General features: G+C 36.9%; 2 protein-coding genes across 3 annotated transcripts; both read right to left on the bottom strand.

The window, feature by feature from the left end:
* Positions 1 to 276: 276 nt before the first annotated feature.
* Positions 277 to 18,533, bottom strand: LOC141405296 (angiotensin-converting enzyme-like). Of its 2 annotated transcripts, none has more exons than XM_073989491.1 (6): positions 8,725 to 8,828; positions 2,043 to 2,595; positions 1,055 to 1,964; positions 870 to 992; positions 625 to 803; positions 277 to 568 (listed from the first exon to the last, which is right to left on the bottom strand). In XM_073989491.1, the coding sequence occupies exons 1-6, from the start codon at positions 8,764 to 8,766 to the stop codon at positions 558 to 560; spliced, it is 1,818 nt and encodes a 605-aa protein (XP_073845592.1). In that variant the 5' UTR covers positions 8,767 to 8,828; the 3' UTR covers positions 277 to 557. The 2 variants fall into 2 exon arrangements, with proteins under 2 accessions (XP_073845592.1, XP_073845591.1); XM_073989490.1 differs by lacking the exon at positions 8,725 to 8,828 and adding an exon at positions 18,469 to 18,533 and having other exon boundaries at positions 465 to 568.
* LOC141387504 (phenoloxidase 2-like) lies at positions 9,059 to 11,441 on the bottom strand. The gene is made up of 3 exons (XM_073957357.1): positions 9,740 to 11,441; positions 9,338 to 9,573; positions 9,059 to 9,271 (listed from the first exon to the last, which is right to left on the bottom strand). The coding sequence occupies exons 1-3, from the start codon at positions 11,331 to 11,333 to the stop codon at positions 9,059 to 9,061; spliced, it is 2,043 nt and encodes a 680-aa protein (XP_073813458.1). The 5' UTR covers positions 11,334 to 11,441.
* Positions 18,534 to 27,318: the final 8,785 nt, after the last annotated feature.

The following is a 27,318-nucleotide window of genomic DNA, read 5'->3' as shown; positions in this document are numbered from 1 at the left end:
CCAGCTGCGCGTCCCGATTAGAGCAAAAATTCAAAAAACCCCATTTTTCAGGTTTCAAAATGTCAGCATCCGTTTGAGGAAGATACAGAGGATATATTAAAAAATCATACATTAGAAACTTCAACTCCGAAGTGTACTCCTTAAATTCTCCTATGAGCATTAAGCTCTACATTGTGTTGTAAATCCACTAATTGGAAAATAACATAATGAAACTCGTTTCCTTCAACGATTTTTTCCGATTTTTTTACATTAGTACGACCACAGCTTCCGCTCAAATTATTATTTTAAGAAACCCCTCGGTGAATCGGGCTAAAACAGTTTATTTTACCGAAATGCGGTCAAAAGTTATGGTATAGTAAAACTAATCGCGAGTTACAATACCCTATACCTCAGTTTCAACATAAGTTAATTTTCTACAAAAACTTGATATGTACAAATATAAATATTTTTTTTGTTTGTTGATCGACACCTTTGGTTCTTTTAAAAATAGTAGTAAATTACATATTAAACTTATAAAACAACTGAGAATTGTATTATGAGTTTCCATCTTTCCTCCCTTAAAGGATTTCTGTAAATAAACATGAGATTAAATGTAGTGCAATCCAATGTAAACCTTGTACTTACTTCTTTTACTTTCATTCCAGCCAATATTAAGATGGTTTTTACTATTAAAGTTTTTAAGCCATTCAATTACAGGTTTATAGTATGCCAAAATGCCAATGGAATTCAAACTAGATTTTTGCTGTAAAATCGTTGATATGACATTGTGCCAAGGTTTCGTAGAACCCAAAGACATCATTGATCTGTAAACATAAATATTTCAATATATATGTTTTTAATAATAATTGATGATAACATTTAAAAGTCACCTCAAAGCATCACCAACAGGTTTGTTGTCATAAAAATCACAATTATGCAGAGGTTCTGGTTGATCTGTTTTCCTACACAGAGCTTGATAGAATTGATAAGCTAAAATTTGGGAAACGAATGTTCTATAAAAAGAAAAGGAAGATGTTATTTTTTTAAGGAGTTTTTTTATTGTATGTTTCTTTACTTCGTTTGATAGTTGGTTTCCATTTCAAAATAAAAGGTGTGGAGAAAATCAATGGCATGCTCTTCACGATCCATGGGAGGTTCTATCCCAGCATATTCTTGCATTAGCTTCCAATAGAGACGATTAACACCTTCTATTTGTACTGTGCCCTTAAGAAGGGCATTCATAGTTCGGCTATTCACGTAATATAGGGGAATATTCAAAATTGTATGAATTGCCATGCGAAACAATCGATTCATTTGGACCTCTTCAGTAAAATTGGCAGATAAGCCCATGGCTTGTAGATGTCTGGGTGAACTAGCTGACAGCATCACAGTCTCGCCCACAGAATATTCCAGATCATAGGCATCAAAGAAATATGATGGCAACGATTTCCTTTGCATGGCATAATGCAGACGACCCACATGACCATGCATTTGCATAAAATTTTTAAAATCGACATTCTTGCAGTATTGCATTCGAACTTTGGGCGTTAAATCGAAAATGTTGGCATGACATTCAGCATCATTGTTATTAGTTGAATTTATTTCATTGAGGCGATTTTTAATAAAATCGTCTTCTAATTCTGGAAATCCAAGTGATTTATAAAATTCTTGGGCTTTATTTAGAAGATCTTTGCCATTCAAATTTTTCACAAAATCATTATATGGTGGTAAGTGCTCAAATGGGAAATATTCTTCAATAATGCTATTCTCTTTCCATGCTTGAGCTAATACTTGTTGGAATAAATGGTGGGGTATTGGACCACTTATATCCATCATATCATCGCGATATTTTCTTTTCAATTCATGACGTACAAAGGCGTGAAGTTGTAAATAGAGTGGCTTGAGTTCTTCAATAACCATTTCCATTTCCTGCATGATGTCCACATCTTTATAGTTGGAGTAGTAAAAATCCATTACTGGCAGATCTACAATAATAAAATATGTCATTAACATGACAACTAAAGAAAGTACTAGAGATAGGAGTCATCAGCATTTCCACTCACCCAACAGCACGGCCGCACTTCGTATGGCATCAATAATAATATAACAATTCATTGCTGCCCATATGGCATTACGTTTTCTCCATGTTTCCCAATAGTATTTTAACTCCTTGCTATTGCTACTCTCTTCAAAAATCCTTTGTATATCAGGATCATATGCCAGGGGAGTAGAATCAGAATTTGCATCGTAACGTTTAATATCTTTATCCGTTGAAAGACTTTTAAGAGCATTTATAGTTATTAAAATCGATTCAAAATAATCATCTCCCAACACAAATAGACCTCCCACATTATGCAGTTTATCGAGTGCTTTCCTCAGCACTGGATCTTGAATTTGTTTGATATTAAAGTCACGAGCTTCTTTGGAAATTGCAACCAATTCATGAGCAATTGTTTTTACATTTGTAACTCTGGTAAAAATAGTGGTAAAGTTTTCATCCTCCATAGAGGCATACGTTTCAGCTGATAATTTATCGTAGAGATCGAAATAACGATTACTAGCTTGTGTTATAAATGTTTTAGCCTTTACATCATATATGGTTGCGGCCAATGAGAACTAGAAATATATTTTATTAAATGGTTAAAATTAAACATTAAATCCAAATTGATCACGTTGGATGTACTATCGTTCCGAGGATCTAACATCGGCTCGGATCACTACCTTGTTGCAGCAAAAATAATTTGCAGTAAAGCTAGCGAATAAAGTACAAACAGACATAACACGGTATTCGGTAAGTTTCAATTACAGCAGATAGCCATTTTTAGTACCCAAACTTCTTCATAAAGGACTCGAAATATTAAATTACGTTAAGCTAAGTTTGAAAAAAGTTGAAAAAGTTTTAGAATTATCTTGCACAATAGCCATTTTAGTATGTGCCGGCAGGGTTTTGAAGCCTTTGGGCCATTATCTTATGAAGTATTGACTTACTCAGGAAAAAATATACCGTTGTAAATGAGGCGGCTAGAACAACCTACTGAAAAAAGGTATCTAAACGATGCGAGAGGAACTCTTAAACTTCACTTTATCCGAATTTTTTGTGGGAGGTACCCGAAGGAGTGGACCGATATAGCCCATATTCCAACCTGATACATGACTGGATAAAATAATAGGATGTGCAAAGTCTGCACCAATCAGAAACTCCAGCGAGAATTATCTTGCGCATTTGACATTTTGGTTGGTGCCGTCAGGGTTTCTTGGAACATTAAGGCCAATATCTCAGGAAGTATGAACTTGAGCAAGAAAAAAATTGTACCGTCTTAAAGGGAGCAGCAAGGACAACCTGCTGAAAAAATTCAAGACGATCCACAAGGAGCTCTTAAACTTCACTTTACCCGAATTTTGTGTGGGAGGTACCCGAAAGAGGGGACCAATATACTCCATGTTCGAACCCGATCTATATCTAGAGGGATCAATACGATGTGCAAAGTTTAGACCAAATCAATTGCTCCCATCGAGAGTTATCGTTCACACCATTTTACAGGAAATTTTGAACTTTTGTAAGGAAGATACCCGAAGGAGAGGACCTATATGGTCTATCTTCGAACTTGAACTAAGTTTGGACAAAACATTACGATACCCAAAATTTGGTTCGAATCAGTTGATCCGTTCGAGAGTTATCGTGCGCACCAGCCAGACAGACAGACGGACGAACATGGCTAAATCGACTTTAAATTATCTGATACGAATTTCGTCCAAACATACTTGGGGTCTAAAATCGTTATTTCGATGAGGCACATTTTTGGTCGTATTGTGCTCAAACTTTTTGGGATAGAGAAGGTATATACACTTTGATATACCTTTTCTAGCCTAAAGGCTGAGGGTATAAAGATACCCAAAGTTTGAGCACAATTGCAAGATGTTAACACGTGCCACTGGGACCTCAATGAAAAACATATACATATGATACAAAATGATGATAAATTTAGTGCGAAACATAAGATTATGCCATTTTAATCTTTAAAATTTGTGGAAAAAGCTAATACAGAAAAATTTGACTTTGTGCGTGAGCTTTTTTTTATCGAATCACCATATAATTAAGATTTTATCTAATTTTAATTAAAATTTTATCAAAATATGATACAGGGATATGCGGTTGTAAAAAAGTCATAACCCTAATATACATATTGTATATAAAAAGTGACAAGTCATATGTAACAAGTAAAAAAGAGGTAACTTCGGCCGGACCGAACTTTTTATACCTTCCATTATTTAACACTCTTATCGGTCGTTCGGTACAGTTATATGGGGGATACAATAATACGTGGACATATGTCAATAATTTTTGTTGGAGAAGTTTATTGATCGCTGGGAACCCTAAATGATAAATTATAGCTAATTCCGTCTGCAAATGTAGCTAAAAACGTCAAAATACTTCAAAACGGGCGGCATCGTTATATGGGGCTATACCAAAACGTTGACATATATTGGCAATTTTTACTGGAGAAGTTTTTTGGTCATTGGGAATAATATGGGAAGAATAATAAGGCAGCAGGAGCTGATGGTCTACCAGCCGAGCTGTTTAAAACCGGAGGCGACAGGCTGATAAAGTGTATGCATCAGCTAGTTAGCTCCATTTGGCAGGAAGAACGCGCACCCGACGATTGAAACCTGAGCACCCTGTGCCCCGTCCATACGAACGGTGATAAGACTTTATGCTCCAACTATAGGGCCATCAGAAGTTCTCCCTATCGCCTACAAGATAGTGTCAGGAATATTGTGCGAACGACTAAAGCCCATGGTCAACGAAATAATTGGACCTTGCCAATGCGGCTTTAGACATGGCTAGTCCACCATCGACCAGATATTTACCCTGCGGCAAATCCTGGAGACGACCCAAGAGATGCAGATCGACACCTATCACCATTTTGTCGATTACAAAGCAGCCTTCTACAGCCCGCTACGTTCAAAGGTATTCGAAGCCATGTCTGAATTTGGTATCCCCGCAAAGCGCATTCGGCTTTGTAAAATGACTCTATCTGACACGAGATCTTTAGTTAAAATAGGAAAGAACCTCTCCGAAGAGTTTTGTACCAATAGAGGTTTCAGGCAAGGAGACAGCCTTTCGTGTGATCTTTTTAACATCCTGCTAGAAAATTTTATTCGAGAGGCAAACGTCAAAAGAAGTGGCACAATCTACACCAATAGCCACATGTTACTTGCTTATGCTGATGACATAGACATCATGGGACGATCAGTAAAAGAAGTAACCGATACCTTTATGAAGGTCGAAGGAGAATCTGCTAAAGTGGGTCTGGCGGTAAACGGCGAGAAGACCAAGCTAATGGTGTCGACGCAAGTTTGAGGTAGCAAAAGACTTCGTATGTATACCTCGGCACCGTAAACACAACAAACGACATCAGTTGTGAAAAAAAGAAGAATTGTATTTGCCAACATATGCTACTTTGGCTTATGTAAGCACTTTATAAACAAAGCCACAACTCGTCAAACAAAAATAACGCTTTACAAAACACTGATACTACCCGTGCTGATGTATGGTTCCGAAGCCTGGGTACTTGCTTGGCATGTTTCAGAGAAAAATTCTTCGAATTATCTACGGACCAATATGCGTTAACGGTGAATATAGACGTCGCATGAACCACGAGCTGTGTCAGCTATACAACGACATCACTATAGACGTATCAAGATACAGCGATTGCGTTGGCTAGGTCATGTCATAAGAATGAGCGATGATGAACCCACTAAAAAGAATTGGCATTCCAAAGAATAGATGGCGCAAACAAGTGGATGAAGAGATGATAAGGCGCGGTATTCCAGAAAGAGAAGCACTAAACAGAGAGAATTAGAGATCTTTTCTTAGTTCGGTCTATGGAACAAATGTTCTGTAATGGGCCAGCTAAGTAAATAAGTAAGCTAGTTTGGTCAAAAAATGTAGATAAAATCTTCAAAATACCTTAATTCGGGTGGTACCGTTATGTGTGGGCTATATTAAAATGTGGCCTATGGAAAAAAGACACTCGGTTGCAAAATTTTAGTGTTCTATCTCAATTATTGCGGTCGCTAGAGTGTTTACAACAGACGGACATACGGACATTGCGCCTTAGAATTTTATCCTAATCAAGAATATATATACTTTATAGGGCCGCTAATGGTTAGTTCGATGTGTTACAAACATACTACATTGAAGGTTATGAAAACATATCGCGTAAAGTACCAATTAACGAAATCAATCCTCGTTTCGACAACATAACGTCAAAGTATTGCCTACTCAATGCAAACAGCCGCAAAATCCATGCTTGGATACTAGAGTCTTCCACCAAGGAACCCATATTTTGACAAGAGGTGTAGTGCATGGGAGAGGTATCCGCAGAAAATGAGAGAAATGGTAAAGCGGAAAGTGTGAAAAAATCGAGATATACGGGAATCTCAATATTCTACCAAAGAGTAAAGAACGTCAAAATATACGACGTTGTGATTATTATAAGTTGGTTTTGACCAACAAGTTTGTAAGACATCGAATATGGACTCAAGCTGAAATAAACACAAAGATGTAAAATTCTGCAGTCCAACAATAAAAAACGCCGACATCGAAATAATCGTTGTAGACTTATACTTATATATACAGGTGGCAAAACGACGGAGAACCGCAATAGTCCGTAATATATTCCATTTGTCAATGTTTGGTAATCACGCTACGGGTCGCATTTTCCGAACCGATCGTCACGAAATATTAGTGGTTGAAGGGGGTCCTGAAGAGGAAGAATCATATTGGTTTTAGTGATGGCCGGATCATACTCAGAGGTCGGAATGGGCAAAAAACTTCTATGGAGAAAAAGTCAAGGGTTTTCATGCGAATATCTCAGTTTCTAATATACATAGGTATTCCAAAAGCAAGGCCTGTCAATGGAAGAAGAAAAAATCACTATGACAAAAATGCAAAGGTTGGCGTAAGTGGTCAAAGAATGGAGATATCGCAATAGTCGATAATACATCCCGTTTTCCCGTTATATGCGGGCTATACCAAAACCTGGACTTATGTCCACACTTTTTGATGGGAAAGTTTCCCGAGCAATGAGAACTTCACATACCATACTATAGCCCCTTCGTACCGAAAATGTAGATAAAAACTTCAAAATACCTGAAATCGGGATGTACCGTTATATGGGGGATGTAACAAAACCTGGACCTATGTCCACAATTTTTGGTGCATAAGGTTTCTGACTTCATCGTGGTGTTTTATGTGGGTACCTGCCACACAGCGCTTTTAACACCGGGTACAAAAAGTACGAGTACCAATTCGCTCACACGTATTTGGACGCGATCGCCTTCTTGTTGGGAGCGGAGCCTATCTAAACTCCTAACTTTCTATGGGTCAGGTACCCGGTTGAAGTGCATCTCCACACTCGAGCCGAAGCTCCCCAATAGCCACCGCGATGCTTCCACAAGGGGCCCAACACCAACTGCTAGGCCAGACCCAAGGATCTGGGGGCACCTGGCACACGCGGTACCAAAATATATACTCCTGTCAGGCTTCAAATGACCACTACCAGTTGGACTCCAAACAGCCCCGGACTGGTGACCTCCACCAATTCACCCAGGAGGAACTACCTCCACTAAGTCCAGTCCTTCTCCTAACAACTAAAGGTCCGACTGTCTTCAAGTGCCCTACTGAAATCCCATACCGCCGCTCCATACGTGATACCCATATTGACTAAATCTCTAATGTCATCATAGTACCGGCATTCCGTCAGTATATGCCGCCAGTCTTCAGTCATCCCACACCCACACAAATCTGTCCCGGACAGGCATCTTGCATGCAAAAATGCATTTTGAGAGCCATGCCCCGTCAGTAAGAATAAATTCGTGCGTCACCCTCCCTTTGTCGCTGTCCGTCCACTGCGCCGCCTAACATTCCCATCCAACAAATCAGAAGGCCCGAGCCAATCATCCTCAGACAGTTGCAAGCCACGCTTCAGCTTATACAGAACAGTCCTACATCTCACTTCCAGGTCAAAGGGCAGGGAGCCAAGTAACACGTGCATTGCGTCCGTGGACAAAGTGCGACACACTGTCATACTAACATGACCACACGTTGACACGACGAGAGCCTTCTGCGTCCAACAACAGACTTTGCTGTGGCGTACCACACAGGTGCACCATATGTCGCAGATGCAACAAACAGCCCAATTTATATGGTACACACGGAACGCCTGCTCAAACCCCAGTCGGTCCGTAAGACCCGTCAAATTGTCAACTTGTTCTTCAAGCGATCAAAGTGTGGCAAGAGGTTCATTCTCTCGGCCATCGTTATACCTGACATACCCGCCTTACGTACCGTATGCCGTGGTCACCAAATCGAACGTGGGGAGGTCGACTGTGCGCTAATCTGTCTTTCAGCAGCATTAGCTCAGTCTACTCCCTAAACACTAGAACCCGAAATACCAAATTACAGTCAATTCAGACCGAAAATGTACACAAAACTTCGAAATACCTGGAATCGGGTGATACCGCTATATGAGGGTTATAGGAAATACTGGACCCATATTCATGATTTTTTTGGCTATCGAATTTTTTGCTTATTTTAGGCATTTATAACTGAGCACTGATTTTCATCGACGGATTCCTTGCACGACCCATTAATTAAATTTATAGTTTTATAGTTTTTTATATCCTTTTCAGGTGATTTTTGAGTTATTCACCTAAAGTTTAATTATTGCATTAACTTGCCTTTAGTATGATAAGAAAGGACACTACTGTGGCACATTTCATTTTGAAAACATGAACAGAAAAAAACGAATGTTCCAATACGTTACTGCTATCAAGACGCCGATGAAACTGAAATCCGCCAAGTAAAATTAAAATTACAGCCCACAAATCGCAGTGATGACCATGAATGCTTATCATCAATGGAACAGTTAATAAATAAAACATTTCGAATTTCATGCATGCATTTATTTGCAAATTTTATTATAAACAACTAAAATGAAGTATGCGAAAAAACGTTTTAATCAGTAACATTGAACATTAAATCGATATTTCTGTAACGGCCTCATGTCAGAATTTATTGTCTCATTACAACTCTGTCGGCATCGTGACGAATCGATACATCAACTATGCTCATGTTGGGTGTTAAGAATTGTACCAAACGATCAACACCTTGGCGTGGCAAACGATCGAAGGGATAACCCATGGGACGACGATCCGGATAGAGACGATCACGTACACCACAGTATGAGGCAGCATCACTGCAGGCACCAACCAAAGTTTGATCAACCTAAAAGGCAAGAATAATTTATTTTATAAATTAACATTTATGTACAAAATTGTTTTCAGTACTTACCCGATCATCTTCATAATTGGAGACCATGACAAACAATTCACAACGCATGCCACCGGGCAAACCCTTGGGTATCAACATGTGCTCAGGCCAGCCACAACCACAGAAATTGAATTCCAATTCTTCGGGGCTACCTGCGGTTGGACGATTGGCTTCCAAGTTACGGAAGGTACGTTCAAATGGTATGGTTACACTGGATTGGTTGGAACGGCGACGAATGGTGTTTTGACCAGGATTCACTAGGGTTTGGAGAATTGATTATTAATAACATTTTGAAATAAGGTACAGTAGAACTTCGATAATTCATAATCCAAGGGACCGCCAATTTTATACGAAATATCGAGGATTTCGAATTACCGAGGTACGAATTATTGCGATTCTACTGTGTTTTTTTTAATTACTTACATTGCACAACAAATTTATCCAACTCAACCATCATCAAACGTTGATCCCGGAACAACCATGGCTGGCCACGTTCATCAGTCTTTGGTGCCAAGAAGATGCGAACCGTGCCGAATCGTTGAGCTCCACTGTCATTGTTTACATTAATGGTGTAGGTGAATGGTGTGTGTTGCAAATGTGTGAAACGGGCAAAGACATTACCGCGTGGCACAAAGTCCATACCACGTGACAAATCAACATCAGATTGTTGCCAGAATGTGGTCAACACATTTGGTTGGCCACCATCTGTGCTAACCTGAAGACCAGCTATGGATATACCATCATATTGTAATTGGGGCAAAGTGTAGGGAGTCAAACGGCTCTTGTGTTCCTGGAAGATGTCATCAATGTAGGCATGCCATCTGTAGAAAATAGGATCACGCATGGCGGTGGCAGAATCACCCATTACACCAAATGATTCCAAGTGACGATGATCAGGATCATGGGCATAGGAAATGAAAACATGACCCATATTGTGGAAGTCACCATATACCGATTGATTGGGAGAAATAATGGAGGCCTCCATCATATTGCCCAGAATATCAATACCACGCGTTTCATCCAAGGGGATGCGATTACCGCTGGCATCAACCACAAAGCCTTGATGGATAGCTTCAAAAATACGATCGCGCCATCTTTCCAAGTCGGCCAAGTCCAAATTAATTTGATCCAATTCACGATTCAAATCCCTCAGAGGTGTGTTGTCGAAACGTGGAGGCCAAGCACGACTGGCAACCAAGGAATCCATCTTGGGAAAATAACCCTCAGCAATTGGTTCGCGGAAGTTATTGAATCTTGTCACACGGGCCAAATTGTTGCTGAAACGTTCCATATTGTAGCGGGCAATAATCTGTTGATGCATATAATAGAAGAGTTCACCGCGACGATCCTTGTCGACAATGCGACGATCTCCCGCTTCGAAAGGATATACCAAATGCCAATGCCAGTGATGTAAATTAATACCCATATCTTCACGGAAATACCATAGACGATGTTCTGGATCTAAATCGGAGGCGGTATAATCACGTGGCACCACAATTGGCATACGAGAACCATCGGGAACAACTGTGGCCTCTTCTCTCACCTGACGGAAGACCTGGGAATCCACGAACTTATCGGGGAAGTTTTGGGCAAATGATGGTAAATCCAAACCCTTGGTATCTTCACGATGCAACAAGGCCACAGAAAGAGCATAATTGAACAAGTAAGGATTGACACGATCACGAGCATAAACAGCAACACTGAGTAAATCATCAACGGTACGCATGCCAAGGAAAATATCAATTAAACGTCCAGCAATGCGGCGATGACGTGGTACAAACAACGAGAATTGTTCATCACGACCCATGCGTAAATCGGGCAGGGATATTTCACGTACCGGCACACGTTGTTCAGCCTTTTCACCGAAACGACTTTGGATTTCAGTGCCCAATCGTTCGTAACGTTTAGTCAAGTACTTGTCGGGAACATCGAATACGGTGGATGTTGTGCCCTTTTGCATGAACACAGGTTCAGTTGGGCGGTCGAACAACAACAAAAGATTCTTTTTGTCAGTCATGGTTATTGCGATGGTTTTTATGAAATTTAGAAATCAAAGAAAAACGATTCTTATGAAATGTCCGAATTAGTGAACTGTATTTCACTTCTTCGGTGAAGGCACTGATGACTTTTGGGATTATTTCTGGGGTTTTTATACTAAAATTTGTTTGCAGTCGCATAGATAAACTTTTTTAATTCCCAAATAATGCACTTGCAGAAATCTAAAAATTGTGGTTTACTGTCAAAATGTTTGCGGTTATTCGTTGTCCAAAAAATGCGATAAAACACTATTTGACAACATTTGATAAGAACGTATGCAAAACATTTTGTTTTGATATTAGTGTGCGAATTTTTCTTCCAAAGTTTGCAAAAATTTCTTCCAAATGACATTTGTCGCAATAAGAATTTGCTCTTAATGCATTAAGATAAAACTTTAGTAAATTCCCATGAAATAAACAAGTGAAAAAAGGCTATAGTCGGGCCGGGGCCGACTATGTGATACCCTACGCCACTGCTCCTGTGCAGCTTCTCACGAGTGAGAAACATTTATTTTAGGGAGATACTAAAGTTTTCACCTATCTGTCTTTTATACCAAATGAGTTAAGGCGAACTGAACCAAAATAATTATACCCTACACCACTACGTGGGGAGTAGAGTGGGGCGATTTGAACACCATCACGGGCGCCTGGAGTTTCTGATTCTTGGGATTGTACTGAGCAAAAAAGTCAACTAGACCATATGTCTACGGTGAAAATCGAGCCCCCGGATTTTGACTTGAAGTTTTTTTTCAAGGATTTTTGGATATTTTGGCATATAACAACCAAACCAGTAAGATTTTCGATCCAACACAAAGACAACAATTGTAGCCAAGACAATAATAAAGAACTCTCTAGTACATCGCAAAAGCATTGGAACGCTCCTTCAGGTAGTTATGGCCTCGAGAAGGTGCACATTTTTCGGAAAATATCGATAAACGACACTGTGCTACAAAATGGAACTCAAAGTCAGTGGGTGGAAAATTTCTTTTGGAGATGAAAGCCCTTGGTGAGTGTACTGAGAACCCAAAAGGAAATTTTCACCATAGGTCAAGTTTCCGAGATATTGCGTGATTAATGATTTAATTTTGGCCCCTTAATTTGTGATCAAATAGCTTTATATCTCTCTAAAGCGTTATTGTAGCTTCATTTTGATATTACATGTCTTCAGTCAAATCGAATGGTGAATCTTTTTGTAGAATATTTCATCCTTCTAACTCAATTCCTTTCATGTCCTTTTCGTCCTTTATTTTTTGAAGCGTAGTAAAAGTACCACAAGGCGAGATTTTAAAGCATCCAAATATTCTACAAAAATGTTGTTCAGAAGATTTTAGGTACGGTTCTCATTGATGACCAATCGATATTTCCCCGTTTTCATGGTCCTTTTTGACATTTTACTGGTTTTTGTTCAGAAAACTATGTTTTGTTTTTATGTATATTCGTTATTGGTCTGTGGTACTTCTAAAATACTTACCATAAATAGCTCTTGTAATGACGAACACGTTAATAACAAATTTTATTGGAGGACAGATCCGGTTATCTAAATTTTTGAACCGGATATTCTGATATTAAAACCGATTTTGGAACCGGTTTTAAGTAACCGATTAACCGAATATGTAATATCATTAGAAAGCTAATAAAATGGTCAATCAAATGACAGCAAGTAGCTGATTACAACTTTGTCGGTTACGAAGCTTTCCAAAATAAATATTGAACAAAACAAAAAACATTATAGTTTTGGATAAAATGTAGGAAAAATTAGAAATAGAACATTTTATAATTTTGCGCTATGGAAAAATGAAAATGATAAGGACAGTTATTGACATGGTTCAAACTTCTGAGTTATGGCGAAATTAATTCATTCTTGATGAACTTTAAGTGCATGATATAAAAACAACATAACACAAATTCATCTCGCCATAACTCAGAAGTTTGACCTATGACATAACAGCCTTTCCAGATTTATAATATTATCTTAATCGACTTTCATCGCCAAAAAGAACCCAGTGATATTTTACATCAAAATCGGTTTAAGAACGCGGTTTTTTTGTTGTAATCAGCTACTTGCTGTCATTTGATTGACCATTTTATTAGCTTTCTAATGATATTACATATTCGGTTAATCGGTTACTTAAAACCGGTTCCAAAATCGGTTTTAATATCAGAATATCCGGTTCAAAAATTTAGATAACCGGATCTGTCCTCCAATAAAATTTGTTATTAACGTGTTCGTCATTACAAGAGCTATTTATGGTAAGTATTTCAGAAGTACCACAGACCAATAACGAATATACATAAAAACAAAACATAGTTTTCTGAACAAAAACCAGTAAAATGTCAAAAAGGACCATGAAAACGGGGAAATATCGATTGGTCATCAATGAGAACCGTACCTAAAATCTTCTGAACAACATTTTTGTAGAATATTTGGATGCTGTAAAATCTCGCCTTGTGGTACTTTTACTACGCTTCAAAAAATAAAGGACGAAAAGGACATGAAAGGAATTGAGTTAGAAGGATGAAATATTCTACAAAAAGATTCACCATTCGATTTGACTGAAGACATGTAATATCAAAATGAAGCTACAATAACGCTTTAGAGAGATATAAAGCTATTTGATCACAAATTAAGGGGCCAAAATTAAATCATTAATCACGCAATATCTCGGAAACTTGACCTATGGTGAAAATTTCCTTTTGGGTTCTCAGTACACTCACCAAGGGCTTTCATCTCCAAAAGAAATTTTCCACCCACTGACTTTGAGTTCCATTTTGTAGCACAGTGTCGTTTATCGATATTTTCCGAAAAATGTGCACCTTCTCGAGGCCATAACTACCTGAAGGAGCGTTCCAATGCTTTTGCGATGTACTAGAGAGTTCTTTATTATTGTCTTGGCTACAATTGTTGTCTTTGTGTTGGATCGAAAATCTTACTGGTTTGGTTGTTATATGCCAAAATATCCAAAAATCCTTGAAAAAAAACTTCAAGTCAAAATCCGGGGGCTCGATTTTCACCGTAGACATATGGTCTAGTTGACTTTTTTGCTCAGTACAATCCCAAGAATCAGAATCTCCAGGCGCCCGATAACACTTTTTTCCTTCCATACAAATCGCCCCGGCCTAGTGGGGAGGGTATTATAAGTTGGTTTTGGCCAAAAAGTTTGTAACGCATCGAAATAATGGTCGTAGACCCATACTTATATATATATCAAAATGAATGTCTCGACGAGCTGAGTCGATCTGGCTATGTGTGTCCGTCCGTCCGACTGTCCGTCCGTCTGTCCATCTAAACCTTGTAATCACGCTACAGGTCGCAATTTTAATCGGATCGTTACGAAATTTTGGGTGTTGATGAGGGTCCCGGAGGGGAAGAAGCCTATTGATTTTAGTGGTGGTCGGATAATATTAAGGGGTCGCAATGGGCAAAAAACTTATGTGGATAAAAAGACAACGTTTTATTCCAAAGCGAATATGTCAGCTTCTGTATGGGGTATACCAAAAGCAAAACATGACAATGAAAGTAGAAAATATCACCTTTACAGCAATGTAACGTAGGTTGTCGTGGGTGGTCTAACAACGAAGATATCGCAATAGTCGCTAATAAAACCCAACTTCTCATTTTTGCGATTTTAATAATAATGACGGATATCACACCTTTGGTTGGGGACCTTCTAAAAGCAAAGCCTGACTAAGAAAGTAGAAAATCCCATCTTTGAAATTATGCAAAGTAGGTTGGCGTAGGTAGTCAAATAATAGAGATATCGCAATAGTCGTTAATGCATCCCTTTTTTCCACTTTTTCTGCAATCACACTACAGGTCGGAATTTTGATCGGATGATCACGAAATTTTCTCACAGAGATAGAAGCCTATTGATGTTGGTGTAGTCGACAGTAGTCAAATATAAAATTAAATATTAATTATTTTGGTTCAGTTCGCCCTAAGTTATTGGTATAAAAGCCAGATAGGTGAAAACTTTCGTATCTCCACAAAATAAATGTTTTCGAGTGAAAAGATTATTTACAGAGGTAGTGGTGTAGGGGCCACTACCCCGTACCGACTATAGCCTTTTCTCACTTGTTAATATTTCATTTTTTATTTGACTACTGTCGACATCTACTTGGTACTGCTTGAAAGCGTTGCTGGTCTTCTTGATTAGCATTTTACATGTCTTAATTACACCAAATTGAAGCAGAGGTATTTGCCATTAAAGTAAAAACTTCAAAATATTAAAATTGTAATAACTTAGCGCTTTTTGTAATAACTCTGATATTTTACCATAAATGTCACATTTTGTATTAATTTAAAACTCAGATTGTTTAGTTTCATTATCAAGCTCTCTCCTTGGAATAAGTCCAACAGATGCAGAAATATCCGAAATGGAAATAAAATGCCAAAAATTGGAAATTGGGATATGCCAGTTTCTTTTTCAACATCACAAGTTTTTCATCAATTTTGGTAACGCAATTGAGAACATTTTAAAACTCAGAATATCTGCAATTTGGAAACGCATCCAACCAAAGCTGAGATACTCGTCAGTACAATGCAAATAAAAATATGGGAAAGTGGTATGTGCGTCAACGTATTTTGCATCATAATAAAGGCGATATTTCCTCATCCATTGACGGACTTTCCTTTCGGGATGCGACTACTTGAAGCGGAGATATTCGCATAAGAATAAAACTTTGAATTTTTGTTGAAATAAGTTGTTTGCCCATTCGGGCTCTTGAATATTATCCGACCATCACCGAACTCAATATGCTTCGTCCTATCAAAATTGCGACCTGCAGCGTGATTACAAAAAATGGAAAATGGGTTGCATTACCGAATTTCGCGATATCTCCGTTGTTAGACCACCTACGTCAACCTATTTTGCAACAATGTAAAGGAAATACGATGTCCTTCTTCCACAAAGGGGACAAATTCAAAAAAAAAAACGGCGCTTAATAGAAAAATCAAAACATAATTTTTTCTTAATCTCTCTTGACAGGGTTAAAGGTTACAAAATTCTACCTCAGTATCCAAAATAGCAATATCGTATGTTGTTTACTTTTCTTGTTGCACTGTGTTAAAGTTGAGCATTTTTTCAAGTTTTTGTCAGCATTACGTAGTTTTTATGATATAAAATTGCGATTTTTAGTATCTCAATATTTTAGAATAAAATTGTTTTGGGAAAAGTGTTATAGAAATCCGTTTAAAAAGTCGTCAAAATGTGTCCAGATTTTGCATAATTTTGAAATGTATTGGAGTATAACAAAAAAGAGGGTCGAGAAGGTCGTGAGAAATTTGTATTTGCGTCTTGCTTGCGCATTTTGAGTTATGCCAAAAATGGTGGAAATAGCCTTGGGTCAAATTTTTGCATTTTGGGATTTTTGTCTTCATTTTCACTGTTATTGTTGTACAGTATGTCTTGTTTTGGCTTAATGTCTGTGTTCACCCTACATAAGACAATATGTACACGTCCACCATTATGTTATAGATACTATATAATGATTTATATGAAATGATGGAGATGCACAAAGGGTAAAATCGCAAAAAATGGAGTTTAATTAAAACAAGAAAGCAAAGACTATAGTCGGACGGGGCGACCATGTGATACCCTACACCACTACCCCTGTGAATTAGCTTTCAGCAAATCAAAATTCATTTATGGAACGAATAAACGTATTGTAATAAATAACTTTGTGGATTCTGCCACCTTATCACATCAAGCTTAAATAATAATAAAATAATTGTTCCACCAATATCCCATAAGGGATATTCATACTTCCTGATATGGGACCTTCAGTTTATCGCCGAGTCCGAATGGCGTGCCCTAAGCCACCACTTGTAGAGAAGTTTTACATGACTGAAATACACAGAAAATTTCGATAACATTACTGAGGGGTATTTTCCCACCGTTTGAAGTTACCTGACCGGGGAATCGATCAACAGTGGTAAAATACATCTTAGTAATGTTGACGACATTTCCTGAGTATTTCAGCCATGAAAAACTTCTCTACAAGTGGTGTCTTAAATATTAAATATTAACTTGGCGGTAAATTGTCGAATGTATAAATCCTAAAATTGTACGCCAGGAGGAGATCAGTGAGTGCCTTCACCTTCACCAAAATTAATATTTCAAAAAACTTTAACGGTAGCGACACCGAGAACATTTTGAAAAAAAACGTGGCGAAGCGACCCCATGCTGCACTATATCGCACCTGTTCAACAATTTACTATTTTTCAGTAGAGACAAAAACTGTTGGTACATAAGTAGTAGTATGAAAAGTGAAATACCGGTATTTTTGACGAAAGAATAGACAAAGAAATGACAGATTTATACAGTGGGTAGGGTAATTTATTTTCTAAATAAAAAGTTAAAATTTTTAGATACTACCATTCTGTTGAACAAGTGCGATATGTATAAAAAAACCAATTGTATATAAAAAACCAATTATTAAGCAGTAGCCCCGTTATCTAGAAAAAACTCATTATTGCAATTTGTATCAGTGGAAAGGTCAGTCGTTCTTTTTTTATATGTAGGCTACTTTGGTGGTATATGCCCTCCAGAAATTAAAATATGGACCAAATATAAAATGTATATATCTTTCATACAAAAGTAATGGTCCATTTCATCCGCTAAATTATATCAGATCATCATCCAAAATTGTAGGCATCTTCTTCGAACTAAAGTCTTACCTCGTGCAAAATTTCGTGACTATTGAGTTATAATTGCGACCTCTAGCGTATTTATTATCAGGGGTGCCAAGTTGGTGGTTTTTCCGCTACTTGTGGTGATTTTGGAAGTACAAAAACCACTGTTCAAGCAGGAATGTCAACTGTTTTAAGGTAAAAATCGCTACAGACCTTTTTTTTTCCATTTACAATTCTTTATTACAATTTACATTTGAAGCCCCAGCGCCAAAAAGCTTTATAGGGGCAAAACTGACAACCATCAAAATTACATTTCATATAAACATACATACATGCTTGTGTAAGAATTTGGATTAAAAAAAAATAAAATAAAATTTACGAAAGAAGTGTGTCTATTTTTGTCAATAAATATTTTTTTAAATTAGTTTTAAAAGAAAAAATTGAATTTGAGTTTTTTATTTCAAGTGGCAATTTGTTGTACTCACTTGGTCCAGCAAAACCAATTCGCTGCTTTGTGGTCTCAAAACGACACCTGACAACATGAAGTTGGTCAGATTGACGTGTGTTTCTTGCAGTTCTTTCCCGATTACCAGCGAACTCTATTGATCTTGTACCTCTGTCTCTTGTAGACTTGAAAACATATGTCAAAATTTGCTGCATATATAACCCTTTTATCGGCAGAATATTTTTAATTTTACTTCTATAAAGTCGCAGGGAAGAATAACGCCTTGGCAGATTCATAACAATTTTTAAGGCAGTATTCTGTGTTCGTTGCAATTCTCTTAATGCGCTATTGTTTTTATAGGCATATATTCCTGGTAGATACGTAAGGTGGGAGTGAATCAATGCTTGATATATCAATAACTTGGTATCAGTACTCAACAATCGGTTAAACTTCCGTAGAATACCTGTTGCAGCAGAAACTTTAGCCTTAACATTTTCAATGTGAGAATTCCATATCAAATTACTGCTTATAGTCACACCCAGATATTTAATTGACCTTGATTCGTTAACAGGAACGCCATTTATGTGCACAGACATAGTATCTCCACCAGTGTGAGGTTTAAACCGAATAAATTTTGTTTTTGAAGAATTTAACACCAGCGTATTTAGTCTGGCATACTCTGCCAATAAACATGAGTCGTATTCAATTTGCACTTGCAGTACTTTCTCATCCATGTATTTATAAAAGAGACTCACGTCATCAGCGTACATCACGAGTTTTCCAAAAAAAGGCAAATTCTTCAAGTCATTTATATAAAGTTTGAACAATAATGGGCCAAGAACACTTCCTTGTGGAACACCATTTCGCACACGTACCCAACTACTTTCTGCATTGCCAACTTTAACAAACTGAAAACGATTGGTTAAAAAGTCTTTAAAAAACAACAAGGTATCCTGTGTAAATCCAATACGTTCCAATTTATTAATTAATATTGTATGGTCTACGAGATCAAACGCCTTGGTAAAATCAAAAAATACACCAGCAACTCCTTTGTATCCGGAATCAAGTCCATTGCAAATATTCTCTACAATATGAAATACAGCTTCATCAGTACCGCATGCCTTTCTAAACCCAAATTGATTGGCAAATAAAATGTCGTTTTCCTCTATATATTTTACTATCTGTTCGGAAATGATTCTTTCGAAAATTTTGTCAAGGACTGATAACACAGCAACAGGTCTAAAATTTGTGATACTTTTTGAACTAGTTATCTTGGGTACTGGTATCACTTTGTGGATCTTCAAGATATCAGGATATTTTGCGCTTACGATCATACTATTGAACATTCTGTGCAATACGTCTGCTACCTCAGATTTCTTTACCAACAACATCCATGGACGTATATTATCGAACCCGCAGCTCTTTCTTGGATTTAACGCCTCAATTTCATTCAATAGACGACTTCTGTCAACTGGCTGTAAAGAAAACTGACTACTTTCCAATGCAAGTGTCCTAAACACATTAATATTGTCATCGTGATGATGCTGTATGTCTTGCCTTAACTCTTCTACAGAACGATCAAAATAACTGTTCAGCTTGTTGGCTTTGTCAACATCTTCTGTTACAGAACTACCATCCTCATCAACAATATCTCCAAGTGGCTTTTTGCTTCTACCCAATTCGTTGTTCAGAAATTGCCAAACTTTCCTTACGTCCCCGTTGCATGAAGTAATATTATTTTTATAAAAATCGTTCTTAAGGCTTCTGCTGCAAAATTTTATAACATTGCTTATCCGCTTCAACTGATTTCTAATATTTGGATCAGTTTTCTTTCTGCGCCTCAAATAAAGCAACTTTGTTTTATATTCAATCAAAGAGACCAGTTTATCTGTTAGCCACGGAGCAATACTTTGTCGTCTATTAACAAATTTCATTGTAACTTCATTACTGTGGCAAACTCCAGTTTGTATTATGTCAACAAACTTTTCACACAGTTCAGACGAATCATCAATTGCCGTTAGAATGTTTAAGTTGGTGTTCAAATATTCTGTAAACTTAGCATGGTTTACTTTTGAAATACTTTCGGGCAAATCTTCTAGGTGTACGTCAACATTTATAAAACAGCTCAGAATATTATGATCCGACAATTCGTTCTCTATACTATGAACCACAACACTACTGCTATAATTGCTAAATATCCAGTCGATGCACTTTTTTGAAACAGGACGCGTTATGTGATTATGGCAAGAATGCATATTTTAAGAACTTAAAAGATCAATCAAGTTCTTTTGCTGTTTTGTTTTATTAAAGAAATCAATATTCATATCACCGACCATCATTACAAAACCAGAATCCAAACGTTGCAACATAGTTTCAATTTTCGTAACAAAAACACCCACTCTGCACTTTGGGGATCTATAACACGAGGCTAATATTAATTTCGAGTTGTGTAAACGAATGCCAGGAAACTCAACAGCTATAACATCAACATTGTTCTCACTCTCATTAAACAATACTTTGTATCTATGAGATGATTTCATAAAAATCGACGTACCTCCATATCCATCCGACCTCTCACAGTTGACAACATTGTACCCATCAATTTGGTAAATATTTAAAAATTGGCTGCTGAACCAAGTTTCCTGGACCGCAATAATATCTGGTAATTTTTGAAGATTACATATCTCATTTTTAAATTTATTAAATTTTCCTATTGATGACACACTTCTAGCGTTTACAGATATAATATTAAGACATTTTTCCGCTTTATTTTCAACAACATATTCATTATAAAAATCTACTTTGTGAAAATATTTTGAATCCATAATAAAGTAAAGGATATTTAAATTTAAAACAAATAAAATATAAAAATTCAAATTGGCGAGTGAAAGCCATCTTCATCATCATTTTCTTCGTCTTCAGAATCATCCTCGTCTTCATCGCTTGACTCAACCTCAATTAACTTGCGTTCATGTTTGCCCTTCGATACAACTTGCTTTAAAAGATTATCAACATCGCCCATCGATTTCAACCGTATCTGTCTAGATTTTTCCTCCTTCTTTGCAAAAACTTTCCCTCCACTTGTATAGATAAACTTATACCCAACGGTTTTCAAAGATTTTGCATGATGAAAGACTTTCATCGTATCTTTAGATACAAAGTCGTTAATGTAAACAGACTTTGTTTCTAAGTGTTCTCTCAAATTCTTCTTCTCCTGCATAAACTTCAATTTGCTTTTATTGCTAACAAATTTAACAACAACAGATTTTGGATTTGCCTGGTGTTTCGTTCTCAAAAAATATGCGTCTTCCACATCATCTTCGGCAATATTCGCTCCAATGGTATTTGCTACGGCAATAACAACATCAATGGGTTTTGTTTTGTCATCAGCTGTAATACCATTGATTACACAGTCTTTCTGCACACGTACTTCGTTTAAAAACGTAACCGTCGATTGCAACTTTTTCACGTCCTCTTTGAGATTTGCATTCTCTCTTTTTAAGTTTTTAATTGTTTTTGTATTTTTCTTTACCCCTTTTAAAATGTCATCATATTGAGATGACATAAAACTCATAGTTTTTTTAAGGTCTCTCATTTCCGTGAGAATAGCCTTTATATCTGCATTGTCATTATTACTCGGAGCGCAGTATTGACACTTGAAAGGGAGAGATCTATCTTTCCATAGTTTCTCAAACTCCACTTTATTTAACTCAGTGCACTGAGAGTGGATAATTTTTTTGCATACATCGCATTGTAAAGAGTCGTCGTTTTCCAACACTTCAGTTTTACAGTGCAAACACATTTCTTTTTTCTTTTTACTTAGAAGACTTTTTCTTTGTTGTCCAGCCATATTTCAACAAACACAAATAAAATCACTGTCTCTGATGATATTTCTGTTATGTTTTAAATAATCGCTCAATGTTTACGTCTAGAAAAGTTATTTTTTTTAAGAGAGCACAAACAATTCACTGAAATGACGTCTATTCCGTATCAGGGTTGCCAGACCTATGGTGCGTATGTGGCTGTAGCGATTTTTACCACGGAACAGTTGGCATCCCTGTTTATTATTACACTACAACCAAATAATTGGATATATAAGGCTATAACTCTCTTATTTTATCATGTACACCAACACAATTGGCATCAATAGAAAGGTCAAAAGTTTATATTCCAAGTATAGCTTATTTACCCGGAATATGTCTTCCAAGAATAAAGATATAAGCTGTATTTTACAAATTTTCCCAATTTTCACACAAAAGTTGTGGTCCATTTAACCCTCTAAATATTATCTGATCATCATCTCAAATTGCAGGCTTCTTCTTCGTCATATACCCCTACCTTCTTTAAAATGTCGGACTATTATTACCTACAGAGCCGCTACAAAATTAGATACAAATTATGTTTTTGGTCCATTTTACCCGCTAAATATTTCACGATCATCACCGACAAGAATAGGGATCTATTCTGATCTGAACCCGACCTCTATACAAAATTTCGTGACGATCGGTCCATAATTGCGGCCTGGAGCGTGTTTACAATTTATAATGGACAGACGGACGGACGGACAGACACACATCTCAAAATCGCTTTATCTCGTCGAGATATGAAGATTGGTATACCACATTGGGGGTCTCCGACGAATATTTCGCGGCGTTACATGTATTTTTACCAAAACAAACTTATAATACCCTTTTCCACATTGTGGTATAGGGTATAAATATTCTGGCTAATCCTTTACTAGAGTACTTAAAATTAGTAATAAATTTAATCAATTCAAATATACCCTTTTGTAATGGAAATAAAATTTCACTGCGTGGCATAAGTATTTTTACAAAATTGTCCTATTGATTTTTAGACCTCAACAATTAAAAATTTCTTATTTATATTTTTGATTATTATTAGTTACGGTAAAAATAATATATTTCACACACACCTGTACCATTATGGACCCATCGTACATCGGACACATCGTACCACTCCTTAGGGTATCTCCCACACAAAATTTGGAACATGTAAAGTTTAAGGTTTTTTATACCCTCAGCATTTATGATAACGAGGGTATAAACACTTTCATACGGGCAAAATGTGGCTCATCGAAATAACGGTTTTAGACCTCAAGTATGTTTGGACGAAATGTGTTTCATACAATCTGGAGTCGATTTAGCCATATCCGTCCGTCTGTCTGTCTGGGTGGTGCGCACGATAACTCTCGAACGGATGAACCGATGTGGTCCAAACGTTGGCTATCGCAATATTTTGTCCAAACTTAGTTTAAGTTCGAAGATGGGTTATATCGGTCCACTCCTTCCGATACCTCCCCCACAAAAGTTCGAAAATGTTGGGAAAATTTGTGCTAACTATAACTCTTGAAGGGAGTAAACGATTTGGTTCACACTTTGCAAATCGTGAAATGTCTACTAGACTTAGATAAGGTTTCAATATGGACGCAATCGGTCCACTCCTTCGGGTACCTCCCACACAAAATTTTGGATAAGTTCAGTTTAGGGCCTGCTCTCGAATCGATTTGATTTTTGCTGTGGCAACTTGTATTCACTGCCCCCCATACGACGGTACAAGTTTCATCAGGGGCAAGTCCATACTTCCTGAAAAAATAGCCTGAAAGTTTCAAAAAATCCCTTTGACACCGTGTGTAATGGTTGGAGCGCAAGATAACACTCGAACGGTCCAACATTTGGCCTTCGTAATATTTTGTCGAAACTTAGTTTAGGTTCGAAGATAAGCTATATCGGTCCACTCCTTCCGGTACCTCCCCCACAAATGTTCAAAAATGTTCGGAAAACTTGTGCGCACGATAACTCTGGAGGAAAGTATCCGATTTGGTCCGTACTTTGAACATCATAGATCAGGTTCGAATATGGATGGCATATGTCAACTCCTTCGGGTACCTCCCGCACGGACTTCTCTCGAATCACTTTGATCTTTGTTGTAATAGATTGCATTCGCTGCCGCCCTTACGACGGTACAATTTTTTTAGGGCGCAAATCCATTCGTGCTGAGAAAATATCCCTAAAGTTACAATCGTACAAACTTTGGATCTCCTAACATTTTGTCAGAAATCATCCACAAACATCCACAAAAGTTCAACATTTTTTAAGGACAGTTTAGGATCAGTTCGAAGATCCTTTGGAAATGTACATCCGGTATTATATTTGATATTGTGAATGGATGGAAGTTTCAATTCACACAGGCTGAGGGTATATCTCTGTCGGCAAAGCCGACTGATACTTTTTTACTTATTTATATGGAGGTTATTCCAAAACGAGAATATATGGAGATGATGTTTCATAAGAATATTTTCAATCCCTTCAAAATGCACAATTCACAATTTAAGCCAGTTTAGTTGCAATTTAGGCCTAAAATAGTCTAAAACCCCAAAATTTGACTGTACCTCTATATGGGAGCTATACTAAAATATTGACTTATATTGAAAAATTTTCGCACGATGAATTCTTAGGTATTCAGAACTATAAATCCTAAATTACAGATAAAAATGTGGTCAAGACCCTCGAAATACAGGCTTTCCTTTTGGAATATGCTTAATAGAAGCGGAGATATTCCCATATGAATAAAACGTTGAATGCTCTCCACATAAGTTTTTTGCCCATTCCGACCATCACCAACATTAATAGGATGTATTACCGTCTATTACGATATCTCCGTTATTTGACCACCTTCGCCAACCTAATTTGCATCATTGTAAAGGTTGTATTTTCTACTTTTATAGTCAGACTTTGCTTTTGGAAGGTCCCCAACTAAAGCTGTGTTATTCGTTATTATAATTAAAATCGCAAAAATGAAATGTAGGATTTCATTAGCGACTATTTCGAGATATATTTGTTTTTTGACCACCTACGACAACCTACTTTACATCGTTAGAAAGAGGATATTTTCTACTTTCATTGTTAGGTTGTGATTTGCCATTCGGACCCATAAATATTATCCGACGATCACCAACATCAATAGGCTTCTTCCCCTCCTGGACCGCATCAACACCCAAAATTTGGTGACGATCCGATCAAAATTGGGACCTGTAGCGTGATTACAAAGTTTAGATGGACAGACGAACGGACCGACACACATAGCCAGATCGAGACATTCATTTTGGTATATGGTAAATTTCAAATTTCCTTTACAATTACATAAAAAAATTAAACACTTTTTTGGAGAGCACATCCGCCATTTTGGTACATGGGTTACGAAAAAAATCGTGGTTTCAAATCTGTTCGCGTTCACAAAATTGGATGCTGCACTCAAAAGTTATATGGGGTTTTACTCTCTTGTAAAGAAAAAATATTTAGAAATTCCTATTGTGTTGTAATAAGAACATGTATATACAGTGCTGCTCAAAACATTTGCAACTCAGATGCCTATATCACAGTCAGTCTATTTTTAGGGACATTTTGAGTTTTGAAATATGTTTGTTTTTGTTATTTGATTTTTAATTGACCATATTTTCAGGATTTAAAAAGCATTATTCAGTTATGAACACTTATGTTTAAAAAATGTGTGAAATATCGGAGGAACACATGTTTTAGCCTGCTCAAAACATTTGCAACTCCGTGTTACGAATATCTATGAGTTCATTTTTGATGAGTTTTTTGTATTGAATGGCATCAAATTTAATTTTATCAGAAGAAGGGGGCAAAAAGCTTTCATGAGGAGTACATTTTATCCCACATATGTTTACTTTTGATAGACAAGTATGCCGAAAACAAGACATGTCCAATTTTTTAAGAAAAACTTAAATTATGACCAGAAATTTTTATCAACGCTTTGATAAAACGGTAATTTTTGAAAATTGTGGATCCAACGAGGTCCAAAAATAAACATAGGAACATCACAATATCTAAAACAGAGCTGGATACCGCGTAAAAAGAACTAAAATCGCCATAAGATGGGAAGGAGATGCAAGGACAACAACATCTACTGCAGGGGATGATCAAAAAATTATACGAATTATTAAGCAGATCTCTCAGAGGTCATCAACAGATGTTAAAAAAAGACTTGAAACCGATAAATCTATACAAACTCCTCCGATACATACCAAAGACACCGGTGTACCAAAATAGGCAAATTTTGGGAAAACAGTAATTTCCAGGAAAAATGGAATTTTTCATAGAAATTATTCAAAAAATGTGTGGTTATATTCTTGGAGTAGTGAAACCGAGTACTCCTCCTCGATATAAATCAATATTTAAGTTATATGACTTGAAAAAATTTGATTGATCACCAGAACGAAAGATAATAGAATTAGTCCCCTTATACGAAAAAGTTGACCCAAAATGTAGAAGGTGTTTTATATTGTCCTGGAGGTATTTTTATGGACAGAAATGCTACAGGATATATGAGGTCGAGATATTTATCAGATCCAAGAACTAACAGGACAGGTAGCATGTCAAAATCTCACCATGTACACTCCAGAATTGTCGTATAACAGAATGTTTTGGCATAATACCGCTTCTAAACCTATATATAACCACGTAAAACTAGTAATTTTTTGAAAATATGCTTAAGTTCTTATCGGACGCAATCATCCATAATAATCTAAATTCATATAGGAGGTTCCGGGACTCTAATCTGGACTCTAGACTATTAAATATCGAATAATACCTTGGTATTTAACAATTATCCTTAGAGCACAGGATTCAGAAGGATATATTAATTTATTTAGTTAACTGGTTTCCTTTACGATGTCTCCAGATAATAAATAAAATGTTTAATTCACAAAAAATTATCAAAACAAAAATAATTTCTTCAGATTTTGAATAAAATTTTCCCAGTTGCAAATGTTTTGAGCAGAACCAAAAGTGAGTTCGAGCTTTGTTTTGTATATTTTTTCTAAAATAAGTGAAATTTTTGCAAATTAATT

This window comes from Musca autumnalis, unplaced genomic scaffold (genome assembly GCF_047663935.1).
Source record: "Musca autumnalis isolate F117 unplaced genomic scaffold, ASM4766393v1 scaffold_5, whole genome shotgun sequence".
NCBI lineage: Eukaryota > Metazoa > Arthropoda > Insecta > Diptera > Muscidae > Musca > Musca autumnalis.
Note: the sequence above shows the minus strand (reverse complement) of the source record. Positions and strands in the feature narration are given on the sequence as shown.

Coding starts and splice junctions, on each gene's coding strand:
- LOC141387504 (XM_073957357.1), bottom strand. CDS start 11,333: ATGACTGACAAAAAGAATCTTTTGTTGTTGTTCGACCGCCCAACTGAA. Junction 9,574..9,739: donor GGATAAATTTGTTGTGCAAT/GTAAGTAATTAA, acceptor TCCAAACCCTAG/TGAATCCTGGTCAAAACACC. Junction 9,272..9,337: donor CCAATTATGAAGATGATCGG/GTAAGTACTGAA, acceptor CTTGCCTTTTAG/GTTGATCAAACTTTGGTTGG.
- LOC141405296 (XM_073989490.1), bottom strand. CDS start 18,525: ATGTTGTCAGGTGTCGTTTTGAGACCACAAAGCAGCGAATTGGTTTTG. Junction 2,596..18,468: donor AATTGGTTTTGCTGGACCAA/GTGAGTACAACA, acceptor ATATATTTCTAG/TTCTCATTGGCCGCAACCAT. Junction 804..869: donor CCTGTTGGTGATGCTTTGAG/GTGACTTTTAAA, acceptor TTATGTTTACAG/ATCAATGATGTCTTTGGGTT.